Source organism: Trichomycterus rosablanca, chromosome 4, assembly GCF_030014385.1.
Source record: "Trichomycterus rosablanca isolate fTriRos1 chromosome 4, fTriRos1.hap1, whole genome shotgun sequence".
Taxonomy (NCBI): domain Eukaryota; kingdom Metazoa; phylum Chordata; class Actinopteri; order Siluriformes; family Trichomycteridae; genus Trichomycterus; species Trichomycterus rosablanca.
In genome coordinates, this window is record NC_085991.1 from 7,366,092 (window position 1) to 7,392,478 (window position 26,387).

A 26,387-nucleotide genomic window follows, 5' to 3' on the forward strand; every position below is an offset into this window, starting at 1 on the left:
GTTTGTTCAATTATTTACTTTATGTCGCAACTTTAATGAATATATATTTATAGACATTAAAGAAGATTTAGTGTTCTCATAATCCACATGACTGAGAGGGTTTGAAGACTTACATCTGCGTTTTTAAGTAATAAATAATGCACTGGGGTGGCTCGATGGGTAGCACTGTCACCTCACAGCGAGAAGGTCTAGGGTTTGATTACCGGGTTCCTCCAACAGTCCAAAGACATGCAGTCAGGCCAACTGGAGCTTTATCCTTATCCTTACTGTATTACAGAAGCCTGTATCTAATGAAATGCTTATTTGCACAGCTGTACAGATGTTGCATTTCTGCGATATTTATATAATATTCTATATATATATACAGCATATACAACCTCAAATTTTACTTTTGATTGCAGGCAGTTTGAACCCAAGGTATGTCATGTCTGATTTGTCTGCTCAACTTCATTTCATTTATTAATAAACCTCCATTCCTGCATTTCAGGCCTGCAACACATTTTTAAAGAGTTGGGACGAGGGCAATTTAGGGCTAGTAATGAGGTGAAAAAACTAAATAATGATGTGATTCCAAACAGGTGATTATAATTATGGTTTGGTACAAAAGCAGCATCCAGGAAAGGCTGAGTCTTTGATGAGCAAAGATGATATTGAAAATGATTGAAATGTTTAAAAACAATGAACCTCAGAGAAAGATTGGAAAGGGTTTGCATATTTCTCCCTCTACAGTGCATAATATCATTAAATGATTCAAGGAATCAGGAGGAATTTCAGTGCGTAAAGGCCAAGGGCGCAAGCTTAACCTGAACTCCCGTAATCTTCGACCCCTCAGACGGCACTGCATCAAGAACCACCACTCAACAATAGCTGATATAACCACATGGGTGAGGGATTACTTTGGCACACCTTTGTCAAGCACTACAATACAGAGTTACATGCACAAATGTCACTTAAAACTTTAATGTGCAAAAAACAAGCCCTAAGTTAACCATGTCCAGAAGCGGCGTCGACTTCACTAGGTTCAAAGGCATCTAGGATGGACCATCACACAGTGGAAACGTGTATTGTGGTCAGATGAATCAGCATTCCGGGTCTTTTTTTGGAAGAAATGGACGCCGTGTGCACCGGACCAAAGAAGAAAAGGACCATCCAGACTGTTATTAGGAACAAATCCAAACGTCAGGGTCTGTCATGGTATGGGGCTGTGTCAGTGCCCTTGGCAAAGGTCATTTACTCTTCTGTGATGGCAGCATTAATGCATAAAAGTACATTGAGGTTTTTTAAGTGTGGTGAAAAGGAATGACAACATTACAAAATGGTAAATGCTTTACTGTCCCAACTTTTTTTGGAATGTGTTGCAGGCCTGAAATGCAGGAATGGATGTTTAATAATAAATGAAATGATGTTGAGCAGATAAAACATGACATATCTCAAGATCATCCTGTCTGCAATCAAATAAAGTAAATGTAAGAAACTCTGTGTTTTTGTATTATTTGCATTTTCCATGCTGTCCCAACTTTTTCTGATTTGGGGTTGTACATCATTTAAAAATTTGAAGGCACGGTACCTTTCTCTGGGCAGGCTGATCTTCGGCTGTTTGGGACAGCGCTTGCTAAGTGTGAACAGTTTACGCACAATCTTGTGGGCTTTTCCAAGGATCAGCTTCGTGCTGGCTTCCAACTGTGTGTAGCGCTTCTGCAAGGCTGTGTCCGAGCTCCAGAACTTCAGGATATCTGTCGTATTCAAGAAGCGATCGGTGGGCAGCTTCTTCAGGAAGGACTTAAAGTCTTCTGGAAGAAATAAAAAGATATATTACATTTTAAAGGAAGACATTTAAACGACATAAACTGCGTTGGGTAGATGATGGGCGACCACTGGCAGCTTTTGTGTCTTGTCTATGGGAACGCAAGGATCCAAACAATGCTAGCAATATGCCCCCATAGCACAGCAACATCAACAGACTACTTAATGTATTCATTTACATTACATTACAGTTACAGTATACAGTTTGAGCGATTGAGGGTTAAGGGCCTTGCTTAAGGGCCCAACAGCAGCAACCTGGCAGTGGTGGGGCTTGAACCAGTGACCTTCTGATCACTAGTCCAGTATCTTAACCACTAGGCTAGAGCTTGGAATCGTAGGAAAGCCTACGCTCCCATATATGGAGTTGTAAGGAAACCCACATTTCCATATATGGAGTCATAGGCAAACCCACATTCCCATATATGAAGTGATAGGCAGGCCCACATTCCCATATATGGATCCATAGGCAAGCCCACATTCCCATATATGGAGTCATAGGCAAACCGACATTCCCATACATGGAGTGACAGGCAAGCCCACATTCCCATATATGAAGTCAATGGTAAACTCACATTTCCATATATGGAGTCAAGGATAAACACACATTTTCATATATGGAGTCAAGGGTAAACTCAAAGTTCCATATATGGAGTCAAGAGTAAACTCAAATTTCCATATATGGAGCATTCAAGCATTTAAAGTTGGACTGTTTTCTTGGTGTATGGCCATATCAGACCACCTCTCTGTAGACCAATCAACACTAAGTAGCCATAACATTAAAACCACTGGCAAAGTGAGTATCATTAATTATCGTGGTAAAATCACCACCTTCAAGGGGTGGAAAATGGGCAAGCGTAAGGACCTGATCGACTTTGACAAGGCCCAGATTGTGATGGTTAGACGACTGGGTTTGAGCATCTTCTCCGATCGCTCAGTTTGGCCAGGTAGCCAGGTCTAGGAAGATTTTTGGTGGTTCCAATGGAACTTCTTCCATTTACGAGTGATGGTGGCCACTGTGCTCTTTGGGACCAGTAAGTAGGGCTGTCGCGCTAACCGCAATTTTGAAATATCGCGGTATAGACCAGCCAACCGCAGGGCATGCTGGACAACCGCAACACCGCGATATTCACGTTTTTTCGTTTTTTTCTTCTCCTTTTTTTTATTGTTGCAGGTCCATCTTGTTTTATACGCTTACATAAATGTTAAATAAATTCATAATGAAAATGAGCTAGGAGCGACATTTTCCCGCAACCTGTTCTCATGCGTTGCTGCTGAGTGTCAGGCTTTGTGTTTTAAAATGTAAACAATCGCAACAGGAATTATAGGCAAGTTTATTAATGATTAAATTGAGTTCACACTCAATAAATACTTGTAATTTAGACTATATTTAAACAGCCTTGGCGTACTAAAACACTTAATGACGGTTAATATGGCATTGCAGCCTGCAGATTCTCTCTTGCTGGCTTGCTGGAATGATTTAAATGCATTTTTTCGTTGAATAAAAATGTATTGAAACGAATAATAACTTGAAATGTAGTATATATTGTTATGTTAATTATACCTACTAAATAGATGGTTAATAGTGGCGCGATAACCAGGCTAGACTTTCTCTGATCTCTAAAGTCGCATGCAGGTTCAGTACATCTACAGTGTATTAATGCAACGAGCACCATCAGAGAGAGTTTTAGTACCGAGGGGAACATCGCTACCCCACTCAGATCCTCTCTAAAACACATCAGGTGAACATGTTGGTTCGTCTAGCGCGCATGATAACGCAGGTTTAAACTCTTACAGACTTTATTCTTTATTCTATTTTTTTTTACCATATTTTGATTAGATGTGCATTTAAAATATTTAGCCTAAACACTTTTTTTTTGTTTCACAGTGTATATCTAACCTAGGCCTTAAGCTTATTTAAACCTTTTTTTAATAGAGAAAAGACGCGCATCCCTGCTCTGTTCTGTATTTAACAATAGCCTAAACACGCATTTCATTGGTCTTAAAGCCGTCTCATCTTTGTCATTATAAAGCAATAATATACCGAATCATAGCCTAACAATAAAGCTTGTTTATATAGCTCTAAAATCCAGATCAATTAAGTAATTTTCAAAAACAACAAAAAAATGGCGATATAACCGCATACCGCGATATTGAGACAGGCTGAATATCGCAAGGGGAAATTCTGTCACCGCGACAGCCCTACCAGTAAGGCTGCAATAATGTTTCTGTACCCTAATCCAGATCTATGCCTTGACACAATCCTGTTTCTGAGGTCTGCGGATCATTCCTTTGACCCCATGGTTTGAAGTTTGCACTGATATGCACTGTGTTGGCAATCCCCAATCATGTCCAATCAATTGAATTTACCACAGGTGGACTCCAATTAAATCGTAGAAACATCTCAAGCAGTATCAGTGAAAACAAATATTATAGTCTATTATAGAATGAGTCTGTAATGTAATAAAACGTGGAGAAGGTGAAAGGGGTGTGCAAACTTTCCGGCTTGACTGTATATACGTATAATGCAATTTTCCTGTCTGGATGCATCTGTATTCAGTTCTTTGGGTTATTTTGGACTTTCTTATGTCAAATGTTTGCATATTACAAAGAATAAAACTGAATTTTTATGATAAGCTTTGAGAAACGAAGCTGTGCTTAAGGGAACCACCGGATCCGAGTGAATCATAAAAGCCTCAGGACCGAATCACTGTCCGAATAAGCGTAGGTGGATAAGACGGTGACATTTCAGATAACATGCACATCCTGTGAGAAAATACACCATTGGCGGTTCAAAAGGTGTAGCCAGACTCTTCTAAGAAAGTATAAGCAATCAGTTTGAGATTAGCCCGTGTCCTTTTCACTCGATTTCCAAACCGAATACGAATGAGACGTGACGGTTCTGAGCTTTCCAGGGCTAAAAAAGGTGCAGAGAAAAATCTGCAGGATGGGAAGCATCGTCCCCCGTTTGTAAAACAGCTTTCCTGAAAATGTCGAACAAGCAAGTACAGCGGCACTTAAGGGACGATATCAAATTTAAATTATCCCCGATGCCTGTTTTGACTTGGACGAACGGAGCTGACTCCAGCACTCCTAGGAAATGACTAGAATAAAGACTCGGACGCAGATGTGGACGGTGAGAGACAGGCGACCTCCTGGGATTTCTTCAGGCTATTGCACACGGAGCCAGGGTTCCGCTGAGCACCCCACTGTCCCAGGCAATTATAATGTGCAATGATCCTGTGCAGGGCGGTGAGCCCACAGGCTCCTACCAATAACACTGAATCAGTGTTGGATAACATTACAGTCGGCCCGAAGAGTCGTTTTAGCTCTGTTTAAACACTATTCCGCTCATCTGTGACAAGCTGGGGTGTCTTTGGACACTATTAGCATGTATACCTTTCTAATAATTGACGTTAAGCGCTATTTGATGCCGTTACTAGCCTTATCAGCGAAGGCTGAGTAAGTGCATGGCCAATTTCCACACACGTACAAATGGCTCTCATCACTCGAGTGCACGTGTGTAATTGGATGGCGCCATCATTTTTTAGGCAATGTCATTGTATTTATCACTGTACCAATATACAGTGGGGTCAAAAAGTATTTAGTCAGCCACTGATTGTGCAGGTTCTCCTATTTAGAAAGATGAGAGAGGTCTGTAATTTTCATCATAGGTACACTTCAACTATGAGAGACAAAATGAGAAAAAAAAATCCAGGAAATCACATTGTAGGATTTTAAAAGAATTTATTTGTAAATTATCGTGGAAAATAAGTATCTGGTCAATAACAAACAAGCAAGATTTCTGGCTCTCACAGACCTGTAACTTCTTCTTTAAGAAGCTCTTCTGTCCTCCACTCGTTACCTGTATTAATGGCACCTGTTTGACATCTTTATCTGTATAAAAGACACCTGTCCACAGCCTCAAACAGTCAGACTCCAAACTCAACCATGGCCAAGACCAAAGAGCTGTCGAAGGACACCAGGAAGAAAATTGTAGACCTGCACCAGGCTGGGAAGAGTGAATCTACAATAGGCAAGCAGGTTGGTGTGAATAAATCAACTGTGGGAGCAATTGTAAGAAAATGGAAGACATACAAGACCATCGATAATCTCCCTCGATCTGGGGCCCCACGCAAGATCTCATCCCGTGGGGTCAAAATGATCATGAGAACGGTGAGCAAAAATCCCAGAACTACACGGAGGGACCTGATGAACGACCTGCAGAGAGCTGGGACCAAAGTAACAAAGGCTACCATCAGTAACACACTACGCCGAGAGGGACTCGAATCCTGGAGTGCCAGGCGTGTCCCCCTGCTTAAGCCAGTACATGTCCAGGCCCGTCTGAAGTTTGCCAGAGAGCATATGGATGATCCAGAAGAGGATTGGGAGAATATCATGTGGTCAAATGAAACCAAAATGGAACTTTTTGGTAAAAACTCAACTCGTCGTGTTTGGAGGAAGAAGAAGAACCCAAGAACACCATACCTACTGTGAAGCATGGGGGTGGAAACATCATGCTTTGGGGCTGTTTTTCTGCAAAGGGGACAGGACGACTGATCCGTGTTAAGGGAAGAATGAACGGGGCCATGTATCGTGAGATTTTAAGCCAAAACCTCCTTCCATCAGTGAGAGCATTGAAGATGGAACGTGGCTGGGTCTTCCAGCATGTCAATGATCCCAAACACACCGCTCGGGCAACGAAGGAGTGGCTCCGTAAAAAGCATTTCAAGGTCCTGGAGTGGCCTAGCCAGTCTCCAGACCTCAACCCCATAGAAAATTTGTGGAGTCCGTGTTGCCCAGCGACAGCCCCAAAACATCACTGCTCTAGAGGAGATCTGCATGGAGGAATGGGCCAAAATATCAGCTACAGTGTGTGCAAACCTGGTGAAGACTTACAGGAAACGTTTGACCTCTGTCATTGCCAACAAAGGTTATGTTACAAAGTATTGAGTTGAACTTTTGTTATTGACCAAATACTTATTTTCCACCATAATTTACAAATCAATTCTTTAAAAATCCTACAATGTGATTTCCTGGATTTTTTTTTCTCATTTTGTCTCTCATAGTTGAAGTGTACCTATGATGAAAATTACAGACCTCTCTCATCTTTCTAAGTAGGAGAACTTGCACAATCAGTGGCTGACTAAATACTTTTTGACCCCACTGTACATCCAGTGCTTATTCTAACAGAAAAATGGCTATAATATAATGAATATAATAAATATATAATCTACAAAGCGCGACAGGTTGTTGGGCGGCCAAGACTCAGGCTACAGGGTCTGGTACGGACCAACAGAAAGGCTACAAGGTCACAAATTCCAAATCATTTTAATACTGGTGATGATGTGAATAAGTCAACACAGTGCATCAAACCCTGTGTATGAGACTGCATAGTCACAGACCAGTCAAACTATCCATGCTAACTCCTGCCCACTGTCAAAAGCACCTACAATGGGTATTGGGGCAATGGCTCGTCTGAGAGTGGGAATGACTGAGAGGATTCCTCACAACTGTTGCAATTATAGCATCTGCTGGATGATCTATGACGCCTGCACAGGGACGGGAAATAACGAAGATGGTACGTGACTGTCCGTGCGCGATACGGGTCTCTATTTTGTTTGTTTATTAGGATTTTAATGTCATGTTTTACACTTTTGGTTACATTCATGACAGGAATAGTAGTTACACAAGGTTCATCAGTTCACAAGGTTATATCGAACACAATTCACCTCACTTGCACGTCTTTGGACTGCTAGGAAACCGGAGCACCCGGGGGAAACCCACGTGGACACGGGGAGAACATGCAAACTTCACACGGAAAGGATCCGGACCGCCCCACCTGGGGATCAAACCCAGGACCTTCTTGCTGTGAGGCAACATTATGACCACTGACAGGTGAAGTGATTAACACTGATCATCTCTTCATCACGGCACCTGTTAGTAGGTGAGATATATTAGGCAGCAAGTGAACATTTTATCCTCAAAGTTGATGTTAGAAGCAGGAAAAATGGACAAGCGTAAGAATTTGAGCAAGTTTGACAAGGGCCAAATTGTGATGGCTAGATGACTGGGTCAGATCATCTCCAAAACTGCAGCTCTGGTGGGGTATTCCAGGTCTGTAGTGGTCAGTATCTATCAAAAGTGGTCTGTTGGGCTGCCAAGGTTCATTGATGCACATGGGGAGCGAAGGCTGGCCCGTGTGGTCCGATCCAACAGACGAGCTACTGTAGCTCAAATTGCTAAAGAAGTTAATGCTGGTTCTGATAGAAAGGTGTCAGAATACACAGTGCATCACAGTTTGTTGCATATGGGGCTGCATACCTGGGGAACACACGGCACCAAAATGAACTATGGGAAGAAGACAAGCCGGCGGAGGCAGTTTGATGCTTTGGGCAATGTTCTGCTGGGAAACCTTGGGTCCTGCCATCCATGTAGATGTTACTTTGACACGTCCCACCTACCTAAGCATTGTTGCAGACCATGTACACCCTTTCATGGAAAACGCTTCAGACATGGTTTGGGGAGCACAACAACGAGTTTGAGGTGTTGACTTGGCCAATCGAGTATCTGTGGGATGTGCTGGACAAACAAGTCCGATCCATGGAGGATCTGCTGCTAACATCTTGGTGCCAGATACCACAGCACACCTTCAGGGGTCTAGTGGAGTCCATGCTTCGACGGGTCAGGAATGTTTTGGCAGCTAAAGTGAGACCAATACAATATTAAGAAGGTGGTCATAATGTTATGTCTGATCGGTTTACATTTACATTTTCAGCATTTAGCAGACGCTTTTATCCAAAGCGACTTACACTGTTGACAGTATACTGTCTAAGCAATTGAGGGTTAAGGGCCTTGCTCAAGGGCCCAACAGTGGAAACCTGGCAGTGGTGGGGCTTGAACCGGCAACCTTCTGGTTACTGGACCAGTACCTTAACCACTAGGCTACAGCTGCCCTACAAAACCGGCTGTGGTTTTGTAATACCATATAAAAATTAATCCTATAGATATATTTAATATATGTACATGCTCATTTTATTATGGTTATTTATTTATGTGTTATGAACGTACAGTATATCTGCATATATCCAGAGAATACGTGTATGTTATAATAATCGGGCGGCACGGTGGCTTAGCGGGTAGCACTGTCGCCTCACAGCAAGAAGGTCCTGGGTTCGATCCCCAGGTGGGGCGGTCCGGGTCCTTTCGGTGCGGAGTTTGCATGTTCTCCCCGTGTCCGCGTGGGTTTCCTCCGGGTGCTCCGGTTTCCACCTACAGTCCAAAAACATTGGACATAATTGGAAACACTGAATTGTCCTATAGATACCTAGTATCTAACCAGTGCATTGTAGTGCCGGTCCCAAGCCCGGGTAAAATAGGGAGGGTTGTGTCAGGAAGGGCATCCGCCGTAAAAATTGTGCCGACCCCGCAACCGAACGGGACAAAGGCAGAGGAAGAAGAAGATATGTATGTTATAATAATGTATCACCTTACATATTGTTAATATAGGGGCATATACAGTATGTCATATATTACATTCCTGTGTGGGTTAGACCACGAAGAGCTGATTGTTGATCTGTGATTAATTTAAGACGTTTCTGAGTGTATAAAAATGTGACCTTATGAACAAAAAAACCTTTGGGCGTATGTTCTGTGTTAAAGATCACTGACCTGGTTATTTAGCCCTTCTAAAATAAAGCACAGCCATGAAAGCTCTCCCACTACTGCAAGGTTTAATCAATCTCTGTCTCTCTGTCTGTGTTCCTTTTTTAAATGGTCACTGTTTTTCCGATCTATCTCTTTCATCTCTATCCCTCAGCGACTTGTTCATTCTTTCTAATCCTGCCCCGGTTTCCCCTTTATCTCTCTTTCAAACCACAAAACCTCTGCTGACGACGTTGGTATTCACAGCACAGTGAGAAATATCGAACTGTCCTCCTCCGTTCCTCGCTTTCTGTCCACGTTTACAGACAATTAAGCTTTGTAAAAATGATGGGGCCGTATTTAATCACGGAGACTTCTACACTGACGTGAATTACAATTTCCAATGAGCACAAAAAAGCAAAGCGATTATGATCAGTCTGCTGCATTGCTTTGGGAAATCTCTCTGGATTTTAGCACTATTGCCCTTCATATACAGCTGCTTTTTATAATAACTCCAGCACACCTGCATTCTCGTATCTCATCTGAATAGCTGCCTGGTGTTCAGCTCAGCCCTGTAGAGGAAGGGGGGGTGTCCCTTGTGTTAATGTGAGGGGTCAGCACAAAAATATTGCTCTTTAATAGCAGGGCAGTGGCATTACACAGCGGCAATTAACCTAACTGAGCTTTAAACAGCCTGGCACTAAGGGCTAAAAAAAAACAGATGCAGGATGTGAATTATTATTAGCCTTATTAGTCTTCGCTTTATTTAGGACGTATAGGAAAATGCCACCTTGAGTTAATACTTTCAGCCCGATTTACTTCACAGTTGCATGTTGTGACAAGCAGTTTTCAGATCTGCGCTATCCCTGTTCTGTCCACTTTCTCCATTGTGGGCTGCTTTCATTTATTACTTTGTTTCTGTTATTTTGACCACATTATTTATTATGCACAGTATTGTTCTACCTTTGCACTGAGCGTCAACAGAAAACCTTGTAACTACATCATAGCTAGTAAAATGGTTCAATGTAAATAGTTAATTAGCAGCAGCTATAGTCATATTGTGACGAACAATACTCAGTTCTGCGCTATCCTGGTTCTATTCCTCTTTTCCAGTTGTAAGGCTTCATATCGACCTTCAGTTTTGACCTTTAGGCACAACCTGCTCCGTTACACATACATTCTATTAAACTGGCATCAGAGCGTCAACAGAAAACCTTGTAACTACATCATAGCTAGTAAAATGGTTCAATGTAAATAGTTAATTAGCAGCAGCTATAGTCATATTGTGACGAACAATACTCAGTTCTGCGCTATCCTGGTTCTATTCCTCTTTTCCAGTTGTGGGGCTTCATATCGGCCTTCAGTTTTGACCTTTAGGCACAACCTGCTTCGTTACACTTACATTCTATTAAACTGGCATCAGAGCGTCAACAGAAAACCTTGTAACTACATCATAGCTAGTAAAATGGTTCAATGTAAATAGTTAATTAGCAGCAGCTATAGTCATATTGTGACAAGCAGTTCTGTGTTCTGCACTATCCCTGTTCTATCCACTTTATCCATTGTGGGCTGCTTTCATTTATTACTTAGTTTCTGTTATACTGACCACCTGATTTATTTGCATTTGTGGCCTTTGTGTACAGTACTGTTTTACCTTGGTTAAAGCATTTGCACTTGGGTTCTACTCCTTATTTCCAGGTGTGGAGCTTTATCTCGCACTTCAGTGTCAACCCTTACTCTTATATTCTATTAAACTGGCATCAGAGCATCAACAGAAACCCTCTTAACTACATCATAGCTAGTAAAAGGGTTCAGTGTAAATAGTTTATTAGCAGCAGCTATAGTCATATTGTGACAAGCAGTTCTGCGTTCTGCACTATCCCTGTTCTGTCTAATTTCTCCATTGTGGGCTGCTTTCATTTATTACTTTGTTTCTGTTATTTTGATCACCTGAGTTATTTGCGTTTCTGGCCTTTGTGCACAGTACTTTTCTACCTTGGTTAAAGTATTCAGACTTTGGTTCTATTCCTCTTTTCCAGGTGTGGGGCTTCATCTCGCCACTCAGTTTCGACCATATTGTGCCAAGCAGTTCTCAGTTCTGCACTATCCCAGTTTTGTCCACTTTCTCCATCGTAGGCTGCTTTTATTTATTACTTTGTTTCTGTTATTTTGACCACCTGATTTATTTGCAATTGTGTTGGGTTCTGTTCCTCTCTTGCATGTACAGAGCTTCACCTTCCACCCTGTTACGCTTACATTCTGGTAAACTGGCATCAATGCATCAACAGAAACCATCTGAACTACATTATAGCCAAAAAGTATTATTATTTTTTTACCATACAGTTGAACGCACCTTTAAAGCCCTAAGATTACCAGCGGTGCATTTACCCCATTTAGATGCAAAGCAGTTCATTACAGCGATAATAAGATAATAAAAAAATCCTATTTGCCTCAGATGAAAAAGCATATCACTAAATTATCCTGCGTAATTTAAAGTGGCAGCTCTGATCTGGGTTTTCTTTCGCAGTTGCAAAATGATATTAAACTATATGTTGTTCTGAGTTTCAGCTTTTGAATAGTTGGCATACGTCTCAGCAATGTCCTCTAGGTAATTATCCAGATAAATCAAGCTTATTTCATGCCGGCAAGCTCAACTCAAGTAGAAAGTCAGTATAATAAAGTCAGCTCAGTGGGGCGAAAGGTGTACGCTTCAATAAGTGAATAAATACAGGATGAAATCTATAATGAAACCAGACTGTTGAGATTTTATATAAAGGGGATCAGCAACACATTTAAACTGAAAATTAAATTCCACTATGCCTTATTCATTGACCTGGCATTTTATCTACGTCTAAGATTGGAAACACGCCATCTGTCTGTTTTTTACACCTCTGATATTTTCCTTTTGAGATAACTCCTCCGTCTTTGTGGTATTTCAACTTTTAGAAACATGTCTGCCAGCTGGAATTTTCCCGTTTCTAGTCAAGTGACTGTATTAGTTTCTTTGTATGCCTTCTTTTGAGAATATGAATCAATGAAATAAAAAAAAAAGTATTTTATAATTTCATTTTATGTTATCCCACTGCTTTATCCTGGTCAGGGATGTGGAGAGTCTGACTTTCACTGAATCACTGAACATACATAATAGTCCTCGAACCACTTTGGGTACTCCACACTGTGGAAAATGCATCTGAGCATCTGAGAATTTCTCTTAAATCACTCAATCTTTTCCCAATATTATGTATGGTAGATGGTTAAAGATCAGCTTATACACTACTGCCAAAACCTGTTTTAAATTTGATTCTGGGCTGGCCACCAGCCTGACCAGCGCTCGCTCAACAAACGTACGTTTCTTAAGCAGTATAAAATTTAAGTATGAAGATTGACTGCATACGTGGCACAAAAAAACACAAAACAACTGTAAATAATGTGTTTATTTTAGGGAATTGTTCTATATAATTTTGATGTTTTCAACTTAAACACAGCAGCAATGGGATTTACATTCACATCACATTCATTTCTGCAAAAGCAGGACTTAAACGGTGGCTAAATAATGAATTGTGCATAAATACTATGTTGTAAATCATCAGTTTGCCAACAGTGAAGCTGGCAAGTAAGAGGGAGAACCCGTAATATATAGAAAAACCTCCACCTGGAGCAAGTTAACAGTTACGAGGCAGGTGACTGTCAATCAAGAGAAACAGACACATGAATCATGCATAGTTTCATTTTACATTAAACCACTGCTTTAACCTGGTCAGGGCTGTCCAGGATGCCAATCTATTACCAGACACAGGGCCTTGACCACCCCCCTAGACATAGTCAGTGATGTCTTTATGTAGATACCCAACCGGCCGACAGGGACACTGTGGGACACAATTGGAAATGCATTTGAGCATCTGAGAATTCCTCTGAATTCCCAAAATCTTTTCACAATATTATGTATGGTAGATGGTAAAAGATCAGTTTAATACACTACTGCTAAAATCTTACATTTAAACCACCAGCCTGCCCGAGTGCTCAACAAACACAATGTCTTATCGCCGTGTCTCATAATAATAAATGATACAAAAAGCCCTTTTCTTTTTTACTGTACAGAAATAACCAAATGTGTTAATGTTCTAAGAACCCCGGAACAAAAGGGTGCAGCTGCTGGCCTCTATATGTCTTTTTTTGTCTTTAATTGGAGTTTGAGTTTAGTGCTGCAGGAGATGTTCAGCTCCCCGAGGAGAGGCCATTAATCAGAGCTTGGTCAGAGGAACAGGAAGCTGTGAGCTGTAGAATTATGAGCTGTCTAGAGAAGCTGGTGGCTGCCACTGAGCTGCGATTAGGCTATTTCCCGCTTCACTTGGACACAGTGAAGGATCTTTTCACTGTTAATCAGACAACTGGATCAGCAGGTGCTTCCCGAACACCAGTGTCGATCTGCCTGTTTGCTTCCTGCGTCGTGCAGACTGTTCGATATTCACCAGCTATGCTGATCCCCAGGCATTTATTTTATGATCAGCTTAAATAACAGAAATGTAAATTAAATATTATTATTTAATATTAAATTTTTTTCTATTGATATGTAATCTGTATATAATTTATTATATTTAATAAAATAAATAATATAATTAATTTTTAAAGCTATATCTTTAAAATAAGTGTTAATACATTAAATGACATTATACAAAATAAAAATAAAATAAAAAAATAATTAAATATTAAATAAATTATATATATATATATATATATATACACATATATATATATATATATATATATATATAGTATATATATATACAGTATATGTCATAATTTATGTTTAATTATATTTCTTTTTAATAAGTGTTAATATTATGAATGAAATGAATTAAAAAGTAAAAATAATAAATAAATAATTAAATAATAAATAAATAGTATATATACAGTACATACTGTATATATATATATATATATAATAATTTATAATATTAACTATATATACTGTATATATATATATATATATATATATATATATATATATATATATATATATATATATATATATATATACAGTGGGGGAAATAAGTATTTGATCCCCTGCTGATTTTGTAAGTTTACCCCCTTACAAAGACTTGAACAGTCTATAATTTTTATGGAAGGTTCATTTTAACAGAGAGAGACAGAATATCATATCAAATACAGAAAAAAAACATTAAATAAACGTTATAAATTAATTTGTATTTAATTAAGGGAAATAAGTATTTGATCCCCTACCAACCAGCAAGAATTCTGACCCCCACAGACCGGTTATGTGCCCATGAGGCACACAAATTAGTCCTGTCCCTGTATAAAAGACTCCTGTCACAGAATTAGTTTCTTCCATTCAAATCTCTCAACCACCATGGGCAAGACCAAAGAGCTATCAAAGGACGTCAGGGACAAGATTGTAGACCTGCACAAGGCTGGAATGGGCTACAAGACCATCAGCAAGAAGCTTGGTGAGAAAGAGACCACTGTTGGTGCGATAATTCGAAAATGGAAGAAATACAAGATCACAGTCAATCGCCCTCGCTCTGGAGCTCCATGCAAGATCTCACCTGGTGGGGTAAGAATGATTCTGAGAAAGGTGAGGTCAGCCCAGAATTACACGGGAGGAGCTTGTCAATGATCTCAAGGGTCTGATGGTCTTGTAGCCCATTCCAGCCTTGTGCAGGTCTACAATCTTGTCCCTGACGTCCTTTGATAGCTCTTTGGTCTTGCCCATGGTGGTTGAGAGATTTGAATGGAAGAAACTGATTCTGTAACAGGAGTCTTTTATACAGGGATAGGACTAATTTGTGTGCCTCATGGGCACATAACCCGTCAGTGGGGGTCAGAATTCTTGCTGGTTGGTAGGGGATCAAATACTTATTTCCCTTAATTAAATACAAAGTAATGTATAACTTTTATTTAATGTTTTTTTTCTGGATTTTTTTGTTGATATTCTGTCTCTCTCTGTTATATATATTAGTGCTGTCAAAATTAACACGTTAATTATTGCGATTAATTTGAAGCATTTAACGCGTAAAAAAAAATTAACTCAACACAGCTGCGTGTTTACTTCGGACCATCATGGCTAACGATGGATAAAAATGGTGTTTTATGCAGGAAGTTTAACTTTAAAAAGTTGCCTGGTAAATGAATTATTTTGCCTGTTTTTCCTTTCTCTCCCGCCCAGTGTGTGCCTCTTTTCTCTGCGTATTTGTGTGCGCGCTCTGTGTCTGTTATAATTAATAACAGTTTACTAACAAGTTTAAAACATCTTGTGCTTTCAATTTCCTTTTTAATATGTCTGCTGTTCAGTTGTGCTGCCAGCCTTATGCTTGTTTAGAGTTATGGAGCCCTCAGATGATGATCCAGTCTACTTAGTGAGGTTCAAGACTGTATTCACTACAGACCTAGCTAAACAGAGGGATACGGCCAACCTCACATGGATAAAGATTGATACTCCGTCCCAGGTTTAAGGATCTGAAGTGTCTTCCCAAATTAGAAAAGAGTGAAGCCTGGGCTTTATTATGATGGGAGAGATACCTGCACAACAACCACCTACAGAGAAAACAGAGAAACAGCCTTGAAAGAAGAGGAGGATGCCTGAGTTCTGCCCTGAGTTCTTCTAATACAGATACAAATGAAGAGGAAGAGTCTATAGAACAATGTCTGGACCACTATAAAGCAGAGCCCAAAATGGATATAAAGGGGTGCCCACTACAGTAGTGGTAAAAGAGAGAAGGGGCAAAAGCAAGGCTGGCACTCATTGCACACAAGTATCTGTCAACCCCAGCAACCACAGGAGAATCTGTGTTAACAATTAAAAAAATAGTATCTAAAAGTAACAAAAGTATCTAAATATAAACATTTTTCCACTGAGTTTATTTTACATTTAAATATCCATTATTAAAGCATCAGTATTAAGGAAAAATGCGATTATTTACAGCAAATTGTGCAATTAATTAGTTAATTTTTTTTAATCGATCGACAGCCCTAATATATATTATAATATGTATATTATAATTTATGCTTAATGTATATATATATATATATATATATATATATATATATATATATATATATATAAATATATATACATACTGTATATACAGTATATATCATAATTTATGTTTAAATATATTTATTTGTAACGTGTTAATACCAATAATTACATTACTGACAATGCTTTTGATGAACGATGAAAAAGTAAAACCTTCCTCTGGAGGTTATAAGTTCAAGTCCAAACAATACTACCAGCCATCTGTGGGCAGGACTAGGAGATGGCTGATTTCATTATTTGGGTGAGAGAGCTGGCATTTCTGTTTTTCCTGATGATCATGCCATAAACACCAGCCAACAGAGCTCCAAGCGTCAAGTGATTCCTTCTGTTAACACCGTCATATTGGCAGGAAAGTAAACTCGGGAGCAAATATCAAACGAATGGCGACACAATGAGTTTCAAACATTGCTGATCGCTATAAAGTCTCCGGAGTATCGAAACAGCAACGGACAGCCTTCCTGACCTGCAGTATCTTGATTATGTGATCAATTTCCTCTCATCCTACTCCGTAGACTCTTTGAAAGAGCCTGGATGCGTATAGATAGATGGATCCTCCATGGATTGCAAAACTCGTAATAAATTTTACTCCATGTTATATCTCTGAGCAAAAGCAAGAACGAGTTTTTGGGAGGTAAAAATGACATTTAAGTGGTCATTATGAGTTGAACACAGGAACAACAAAAACAGGATAAAGGTAGATAAATATAGTACTTTTGTAATTTTGTAGTTTGTGTAATACCTTATTTATATATCAGTTTTACTGTACAGGGGTACCTTAAAACTCAACGTCAATTGGTTCTGGAACTGGCAATGAGTTTAAAAGGCGTTGAGTTTCAAGGTATTTTTTCACATAAGGATGTATGGAAAACCTGTTAATGCGTAGTGTGCCCTGTCTCGTATGGTTTAGTAAGGTCTAGTAGTGTCTAGTAAGGTCTAGTAGGGTCTAGTAAGGTCTAATAAGGTCTAGTAGGGTCTAGTAAGGTCTAGTATGGTCTAGTAAGGTCTAGTAAGGTCTAGGGGGGTCTTGTAAGGTCTAGTAATGTCTAGTAGGGTCTAGTCAGGTCTAGTAGGGTCTTGTAAGGTCTAATAGGGTCCAGTAATGTCAAGTAGGGTCTAGTAAGGTCTAGTAATGTCTAGAGGGGCTAGTAAGGTCTGGTAGGATCTGGTAAGGTCTAGTATTGTCTAGTAAATTCTAGTAGGGTCTAGTAGGGTCTACTAAGGTCTAGTAAGGTCTAGTAAAGGGCAGTTGTAGCCTAGTGGTTAAGATACTGGTCCAGTAATCAGAAGGTTCCCGGTTTAAGCACCACCACAGTCAGGTTGCCACTGTTGGGTCCTTGAGCAAGGCCCGTAACCCTCAATTGCTCAGACAATATACTGTAACTGTACTGTAAGTCACTTTGGATAAAAGCGTCTGCTAAATGCTGAAAATGTAAATGTTCCATGGTCCCGACTGTATATTTTAGGCTCATGTAAAATAATGGTGTTGTTTTTGACACTTATATAATATAAAACACTAAAATAAAAAGCTGATTCTCACAATTTCTCAGCACCTCGAGCTATAACAAGTTTAAAAGTGAAACAGTGAGGAAAATCCAGCTAAACACATATACTGTACATGTGGAGCTTTCGGAGTGAATCGGACGGTGATTCCACACAAATGCAGATCCATCGAGCGCCGAACAAAGTTACTGTCCATTGTTAATTTTAAATTAAATTAATTTAAAAAAAAAAAACTGAACACATTGAGTTTAAGGGAAACATTGAGTTTAGGAGTACAAATTTCTCGACGAAGGGTGTTGAGTTTCAAAAATTTTGAGTGTAGTTAGTTGAGTTACAAGGTATCACTGTAAATATTTTGATTATTTGATTACGGTAAAATCAGGAGTCATGTCACCCACCATTAAACATAATGATTGATGAGTGAATGATGCAGGGAAAACCAGCCAAAATGTTGATGCTTGATTTTAACTGATGAATGCCAGAATTGTGTAACGACAACTCCTGGATCTCTGTATAGACAGTTATCGCTCTTATCCAGATGTGCTGATTAACCCACAGCTCACCCTTCCATATAGGTGGACGTAATAGGGACACATTAGCCAGTGGAAAAGGTCTAAAGCTGGGTAGATCTGTTGTTGTTCCCATATGTCTCGATTTTACAATAACAGACGTTAAAGTTTAATAAGGCTGCTCTAGTAAGACAGAAAAAAAATGATTCAGTGGAATGATACCATCCAACAAGAGTGCCAAGTTAAATGTCACCCAGCTCTTCAGCAATGTTTGTCCATATTATTATTTCCAAAGGTAATCTGCAACCCAATCCGAACAGTGCTATCGAAGTGCGATATTTCTTCCCCCCTGACATTTTACTGCCAGCGGAATCTCAACCGTGAACTTCTAACCTTTAAACACGGCCATTTCTCTACGCCGTAGCGACAGTAAACCCCGAACCATAAACCATGTCCGAGTTGTACCGAGCGCCACACAATCAGCTTGCCCTTATTGCACTCTGGTGGGTTCGTTCTACAAGGCCAAGCAAAGCTTTAAAGGAAAACAGCTTCTCAGAGATCAATCCCAACTAACACCAAATCCAGCCTGTTAAAGCCGCGCCGGATATATAAAACTCCATTGTTTACGATGACTGCACCTAAACTGCAAGTCGTTGGTAGAATGTCTGTGTTTGAACATACAACCCCAAATCAGGAAAAGTTAGGACAGTATGGAAAATGCTAAAAACATTACAAATGCAGAGTTTCTTACATTTACTTTGACTTTTATTTGATTGCAGACAAGATGAACCTGAGATATTTCATGTTTTGTTTTCTCAACTTTGCATATTTGCATATTTCTCCCTCTACAGTGCATAATATCATTAAACAATTCAAGGAATCAAGAGGAATTTCAGTGCGTAAAGGCCAAGGGCACAAGCTTAACCTGAACGCCCATGATCTTCCATCCCTCATACGGCACTGCATCAAGAACCGCCACTCAACAATAGCTGATATAACCACATGGGTGAGGGATTACTTTGGCAAACCTTTGTCAAGCACTACAATACAGAGTTACATGCACAAATGCCACTTAAAACTTTACTGAGCATAAAAGACGCCTTATGTTGACCATGTCCAGAAGCGGCGTCAACTTCTCTGGGCTCGGAGGCATCTAGGATGGACCATCACACAGTGGAAACGTGTATTGTGATCCAGACTGTTATTAGGAACAAGCCCAAAAGCCAGGGTCTGTCATGGTATGGGTCGGTGTCAGTGCCCTTGGTAAAGGAAATTTACACTTCTGTGATGCAGCATTAATGCAGAAAAGTACATAGAGATCTTAGAGCAACATGAGCTGCCTTCAAGACGTCGTCTTTTCCAGGGACGTCCATGCATTTTTCAACAAGACAATGCAAAACCATGTTCTGCACACATTACAAAGGCATGGCTGCAGAAGAAGAGGGTACAGGTACTGGACCGGCCGGCCTGCATTCCTCACCTGTCCCCTGTCCTGACGACCCCGTATTGTTGCACATCTTAAGATGTGTTTGCAGGAAGAATGGGACAAAATAAATCCTGAAACACTAAATTACTTGGTATCCTCAGTGCCAAAACATCTTTTAATTGTGGTGAAAAAGAATGTCTGACACTATAAGTTCAAAAGTATATAGACCATATGACCATAAACTTTAAAAACTATGAGCATTAATATAAACTGTAGTTTGACCCCTTTTGTAGCTATAACATGGAAATTAAATATTACTTGGTGCGAGCGTCCCACAACCTCTGGGGCAATTCGCTCCCCTATGGTGGGTCCATTGTGAGGCCTTGAAAGTGCCGTGACCTCGGCCAGTAATCCATGAACAGAGAAAGAGTGCTGTTATCCAACCGGACTGGAGCAAAACCGGGTGTCACGGTGTCAGAAAACAGCAGATTTACCCACAATGAAACTGGCAAACACTGAGGACAAAACCATGCCTATTTAGGAAACCTTCCACCTGGAGTGAAGTAACCCTCAATGAGGCACAGGTGAGGGTCAGTTTGGGAAAACTGACATCAATCATGTGCGCCTTCTTGCCCCGTGACATGTCTGGCATGGGCAGATGCACACTATCCACATACTTTTGCCCATAAAGTGTTACATGTTATGAGTTTAGTTTCTAATACAGCATCACTTCCCACCTTGTGTATTCACACCTAAGATAAAATAATGTACAGTATGACATTACCAGCAATTATGGTGATGCATATGTTTTTAATGGTCTATTATATGCAACATATCTGTGTACTAGTGCTACAGGTAGCAAATGTACCAGGAGCTCCTTTGAACTTAAATGGGCCAACAGGATGAATGAGGTTGTTTTTGCTTTAAATAGGTAGAAGGTGGGTGGTTCGCAGGCTAGCCACCGCTACAGGCAGCAGAAGCCATTTTTCAAATTATTAAGAAGAAAGATAATATGCAAAGGAAAACTGTATGTAAACGTGTTTTTTTTTCTTCAGTTAGAGAATGGATAGACAGTAAAAGGACACCATAATGTACCCTCCCTCCCAAACCTATTAACTGGTTGTGCCAACCTTGGTGGTAACTAGTGATGGGTCTTTAAAATCTCTGTGGATGAATTTCGTCTTACTCTTATTAGCAAAATTGTTTTAATTTGGCTACAGTGGAGGGTTTTCAAGGATGAACTGCATATTTAATGTCTTTCAAAAGGACTTTGACAAGGTCACCCCCAGAAACCTTTCAGAGTTGGACTTTCTCATGAGCTTCAGATTATTGTCATGCTGCATAGCCCAACTGCCCTTGATTTTTAGGTAAACAAAACTAACAGGATTTATGGTTCCATCAACTATGACAAGTCGTCGACATAGTCAACAAGTCCTGCTGAAGCAAAGAAGCATAAGACTATCTAATGTTACCATTACCATGGTTGACTGTTGGTATGGTTCTTATGGTTAGATAGATAGAATGACAGGCAAGTAGAGACAGACAGACATATAGATATACAGTGTATCACAAAAGTGAGTACACCCCTCACATTTCTGCAAATATTTCATTATATCTTTTCATGGGACAACACTATAGACATGAAACTTGGATATAACTTAGAGTAGTCAGTGTACAACTTGTATAGCAGTGTAGATTTACTGTCTTCTAAAAATAACTCAACACACAGCCATTAATGTCTAAATGGCTGGCAACATAAGTGAGTACACCCCACAGTGAACATGTCCAAATTGTGCCCAAAGTGTCAATATTTTGTGTGACCACCATTATTATCCAGCACTGCCTTAACCCTCCTGGGCATGGAATTCACCAGAGCTGCACAGGTTGCTACTGGAATCCTCTTCCACTCCTCCATGATGACATCACGGAGCTGGTGGATGTTAGACACCTTGAACTCCTCCACCTTCCACTTGAGGATGCCCCACAGGTGCTCAATTGGGTTTAGTCCATCACCTTTACCTTCAGCTTCCTTAGCAAGGCAGTTGTCATCTTGGAGGTTGTGTTTGGGGTCGTTATCCTGTTGGAAAACTGCCATGAGGCCCAGTTTTCGAAGGGAGGGGATCATGCTCTGTTTCAGAATGTCACAGTACATGTTGGAATTCATGTTTCCCTCAATGAACTGCAGCTCCCCAGTGCCAGCAACACTCATGCAGCCCAAGACCATGATGCTACCACCACCATCCTTGACTGTAGGCAAGATACAGTTGTCTTGGTACTTCTCACCAGGGCGCCGCCACACATGCTAGACACCATCTGAGCCAAACAAGTTTATCTTGGTCTCGTCAGACCACAGGGCATTCCAGTAATCCATGTTCTTGGACTGCTTGTCTTCAGCAAACTGTTTGCGGGCTTTCTTGTGCGTCAGCTTCCTTCTGGGATGACGACCATGCAGACCGAGTTGATGCAGTGTGCGGCGTATGGTCTGAGCACTGACAGGCTGACCTCCCACGTCTTCAACCTCTGCAGCAATGCTGGCAGCACTCATGTGTCTATTTTTTAAAGCCAAACTCTGGATATCACGCCGAACACGTGGACTCGACTTCTTTGGTTGACCCTGGCGAAGCCTGTTCCGAGTGGAACCTGTCCTGGAAAACCGCTGTATGACCTTGGCCACCATGCTGTAGCTCAGTTTCAGGGTGTTAGCAATCTTCTTATAGCCCAGGCCATCTTTGTGGAGAGCAACAATTCTATTTCTCACATCCTCAGAGAGTTCTTTGCCATGAGGTGCCATGTTGAATATCCAGTGGCCAGTATGAGAGAATTGTACCCAAAACACCAAATTTAACAGCCCTGCTCCCCATTTACACCTGGGACCTTGACACATGACACCAGGGAGGGACAACGACACATTTGGGCACAATTTGGACATGTTCACTGTGGGGTGTACTCACTTATGTTGCCAGCTATTTAGACATTAATGGCTGTGTGTTGAGTTATTTTCAGAAGACAGTAAATCTACACTGCTATACAAGCTGTACACTGACTACTCTAAGTTATATCCAAGTTTCATGTCTATAGTGTTGTCCCATGAAAAGATATAATGAAATATTTGCAGAAATGTGAGGGGTGTACTCACTTTTGTGATACACTGTATATACAGACAGACAAAAAGACAGGTAGAGAGAGAGGAAGATAGATAGATAGATAGATAGATAGATAGATAGATAGATAGATAGATAGATAGATAGATAGATAGATAGATAGATAGATAGATAGATAGATAGATAGATAGATAGGCAGGCAGGCAGGCAGGCAGGCAGACAAACATACAGATAGACAAGCAAACAAATAGACAGACAGATGGATAGATAGAATGGCAGACAGATAGATATACAGAAAGACACGCAGACAGGTTAAAAGAGAGACAGACAGACAGATAGACAGAAAAATAGATAGACAGACAGACAGATAGTCAGACAGATATACAGACAGACATGCAGGCAGGTAGAAAGAGAGACAGACAGACAGACAGATAGACAGATACAGTGTATCACAAAAGTGAGTACACCCCTCACATTTCTGCAAATATTTCATTATATCTTTTCATGAGACAACACTATAGACATGAAACTTGGATATAACTTAGAGTAGTCAGTGTACAGCTTGTATAGCAGTGTAGATTTACTGTCTTCTGAAAATAACTCAACACACAGCCATTAATGTCTAAATAGCTGGCAACATAAGTGAGTACACCCCACAGTGAACATGTCCAAATTGTGCCCAAATGTGTCGTTGTCCCTCCCTGGTGTCATGTGTCAAGGTCCCAGGTGTAAATGGGGAGCAGGGCTGTTAAATTTGGTGTTTTGGGTACAATTCTCTCATACTGGCCACTGGATATTCAACATGGCACCTCATGGCAAAGAACTCTCTGAGGATGTGAGAAATAGAATTGTTGCTCTCCACAAAGATGGCCTGGGCTATAAGAAGATTGCTAACACCCTGAAACTGAGCTACAGCATGGTGGCCAAGGTCATACAGCGGTTTTCCAGGACAGGTTCCACTCGGAACAGGCTTCGCCAGGGTCGACCAAAGAAGTTGAGTCCACGTGTTCGGCGTCATATCCAGAGGTTGGCTTTAAAAAATAGACACATGAGTGCTGCTAGCATTGCTGCAGAGGTTGAAGACGTGGGAGGTCAGCCTGTCAGTGCTCAGACAATACACAGCACACTGCATCAACTCGGTCTGCATGGTCGTCATCCCAGAAGGAAGATGACGCACAAGAAAGCCAGTAAACAGTTTGCTGAAAACAAGCAGTCCAAGAACATGGATTACTGGAATGCCCTGTGGTCTGACGAGACCAAGATAAACTTGTTTGGCTCAGATGGTGTCCAGCATGTGTGGCGGCGCCCTGGTGAGAAGTACCAAGACAACTGTATCTTGCCTACAGTCAAGCATGGTGGAGGTAGCATCATGGTCTTGGGCTGCATGAGTGTTGCTGGCACTGGGGAGCTGCAGTTCATTGAGGGAAACATGAATTCCAACATGTACTGTGACATTCTGAAACAGAGCATGATCCCCTCCCTTCGAAAACTGGGCCTCATGGCAGTTTTCCAACAGGATAACGACCCCAAACACAACCTCCAAGATGACAACTGCCTTGCTGAGGAAGCTGAAGGTAAAGGTGATGGACTAAACCCAATTGAGCACCTGTGACGCATCCTCAAGTGGAAGGTGGAGGAGTTCAAGGTGTCTAACATCCACCAGCTCCGTGATGTCATCATGGAGGCGTGGAAGAGGATTCCAGTAGCAACCTGTGCAGCTCTGGTGAATTCCATGCCCAGGAGGGTTAAGGCAGTGCTGGATAATAATGGTGGTCACACAAAATATTGACACTTTGGGCACAATTTGGACATGTTCACTGTGGGGTGTACTCACTTATGTTGCCAGCCATTTAGACATTAATGGCTGTGTGTTGAGTTATTTTCAGAAGACAGTAAATCTACACTGCTATACAAGTTGTACACTGACTACTCTAAGTTATATCCAAGTTTTATTTCTATAGTGTTGTCCCATGAAAAGATATAATGAAATATTTGCAGAAATGTGAGGGGTGTACTCACTTTTGTGATACACTGTATATAGATAGAGAGAAAGGCATACAGATAGACAGACAGGTGGAGAGAGGGAAAGACACAGATAGACAAACAGACAGACAGACAGATAGACAGACAGCCAGAGACAGACAGAAAGACAGGTAGACAAATAGACAGACAGTGAGACAGACAGATGGACAGACTAGAGAGACAGGTAGAGAGAAAGATAGATAGACGGATAGATAGACAGACAGACAGATAGATAGACAGACAGACAGCTAAATAATGAATAAGATTTTTTTTTATATCTGTCATGAAGCCCTTATTAGCATGAATATCTTGTTCAACACAATGTAATGACAGTGTTTAAATACATAAAGTCTTGTTTAAATAGTTTAGTGTTTCGCCACTTTGTTAGTGTTTAACACGCATAATTATTGGCTTATTATTTCAAATAAATCACAAATATAATTATATATGCAATCTACTAAATAGTACACACCAGTTAATTAGTTAAATAAATTCTTTATTTGAAGGTTTGATTAATAAAAAGGTCTTAAAAAATGAAAAACGATTTTGCTGGTAGTTCCTGGTTAAAGTAAAACATTTGATTTGATTTATATAAGTTGTAGCATTAAATCAAAGAAACTTTTACATTAATAATGACGTGTAAAATTACCATCCTGCCATATTCTAAGTTTCCTTTTCTAAACCACCACTTAAACAAAACTGCAACAGAATATTTCTCATATCTGGAAATTCCTCTCCATTAACGCATGATTGCTCGCCATTACCACTTGCTTATATTTGCATTTTCTTTTGAAGTTTCGACATGTCACATTAGAGTTTCGCCTTTTATCTGCAGCTCTCCTGTTATAACCAGGCGGTAATGAAACACAATGGGTCTGTCTGAGTGCATTTATGGAAAATCGGGATATAAAAAACCATTGTGTGAGCGCTAAGATCCATTAATATGTATTAGGTAGATAATTAAAGGCTAGAATAATAGACGGCTGTGCCACCTAAGAGCCCAGGTACCTTTATCTTCAGATAATGATGTATAACGTACACCATATGGCCAAAACTACACTATATTGCCATTTAATTCAGGTGTTCCAATCACTCCCTTGGCCACAGGTGTAGAAAACCAAGCACCTGGGCAGGCAGACTGCTTCTACAAACATTTGTGAAAGAATGGGTCGCTCTCAGGAGCTCAGTGAATTCCAGTGTGGTACAGTGATAGGATGCCACCTGTGCAACAAGTCCAGTCGTGAAATTTCCTCACTGCTAAATATTCCACAGTCGACTGTCAGTGGTGTTATAACAAAAAGGAAGCAATTGGGAACGACAGCAACTCAGCC

General features: G+C 40.4%; 1 protein-coding gene across 1 annotated transcript in view; it reads right to left on the minus strand.

Moving 5' to 3' along the window:
- brinp2 (bone morphogenetic protein/retinoic acid inducible neural-specific 2) overlaps positions 1–26,387 on the minus strand; it is a 211,652-nt gene that overhangs the window by 9,804 nt on the left and 175,461 nt on the right. Inside the window, exon 7 of the mRNA XM_062993913.1 lies at positions 1,568–1,790. Within this exon, the coding sequence (XP_062849983.1) occupies positions 1,568–1,790 (223 nt within the window). The remainder of the gene's footprint in view (positions 1–1,567; positions 1,791–26,387) is intronic.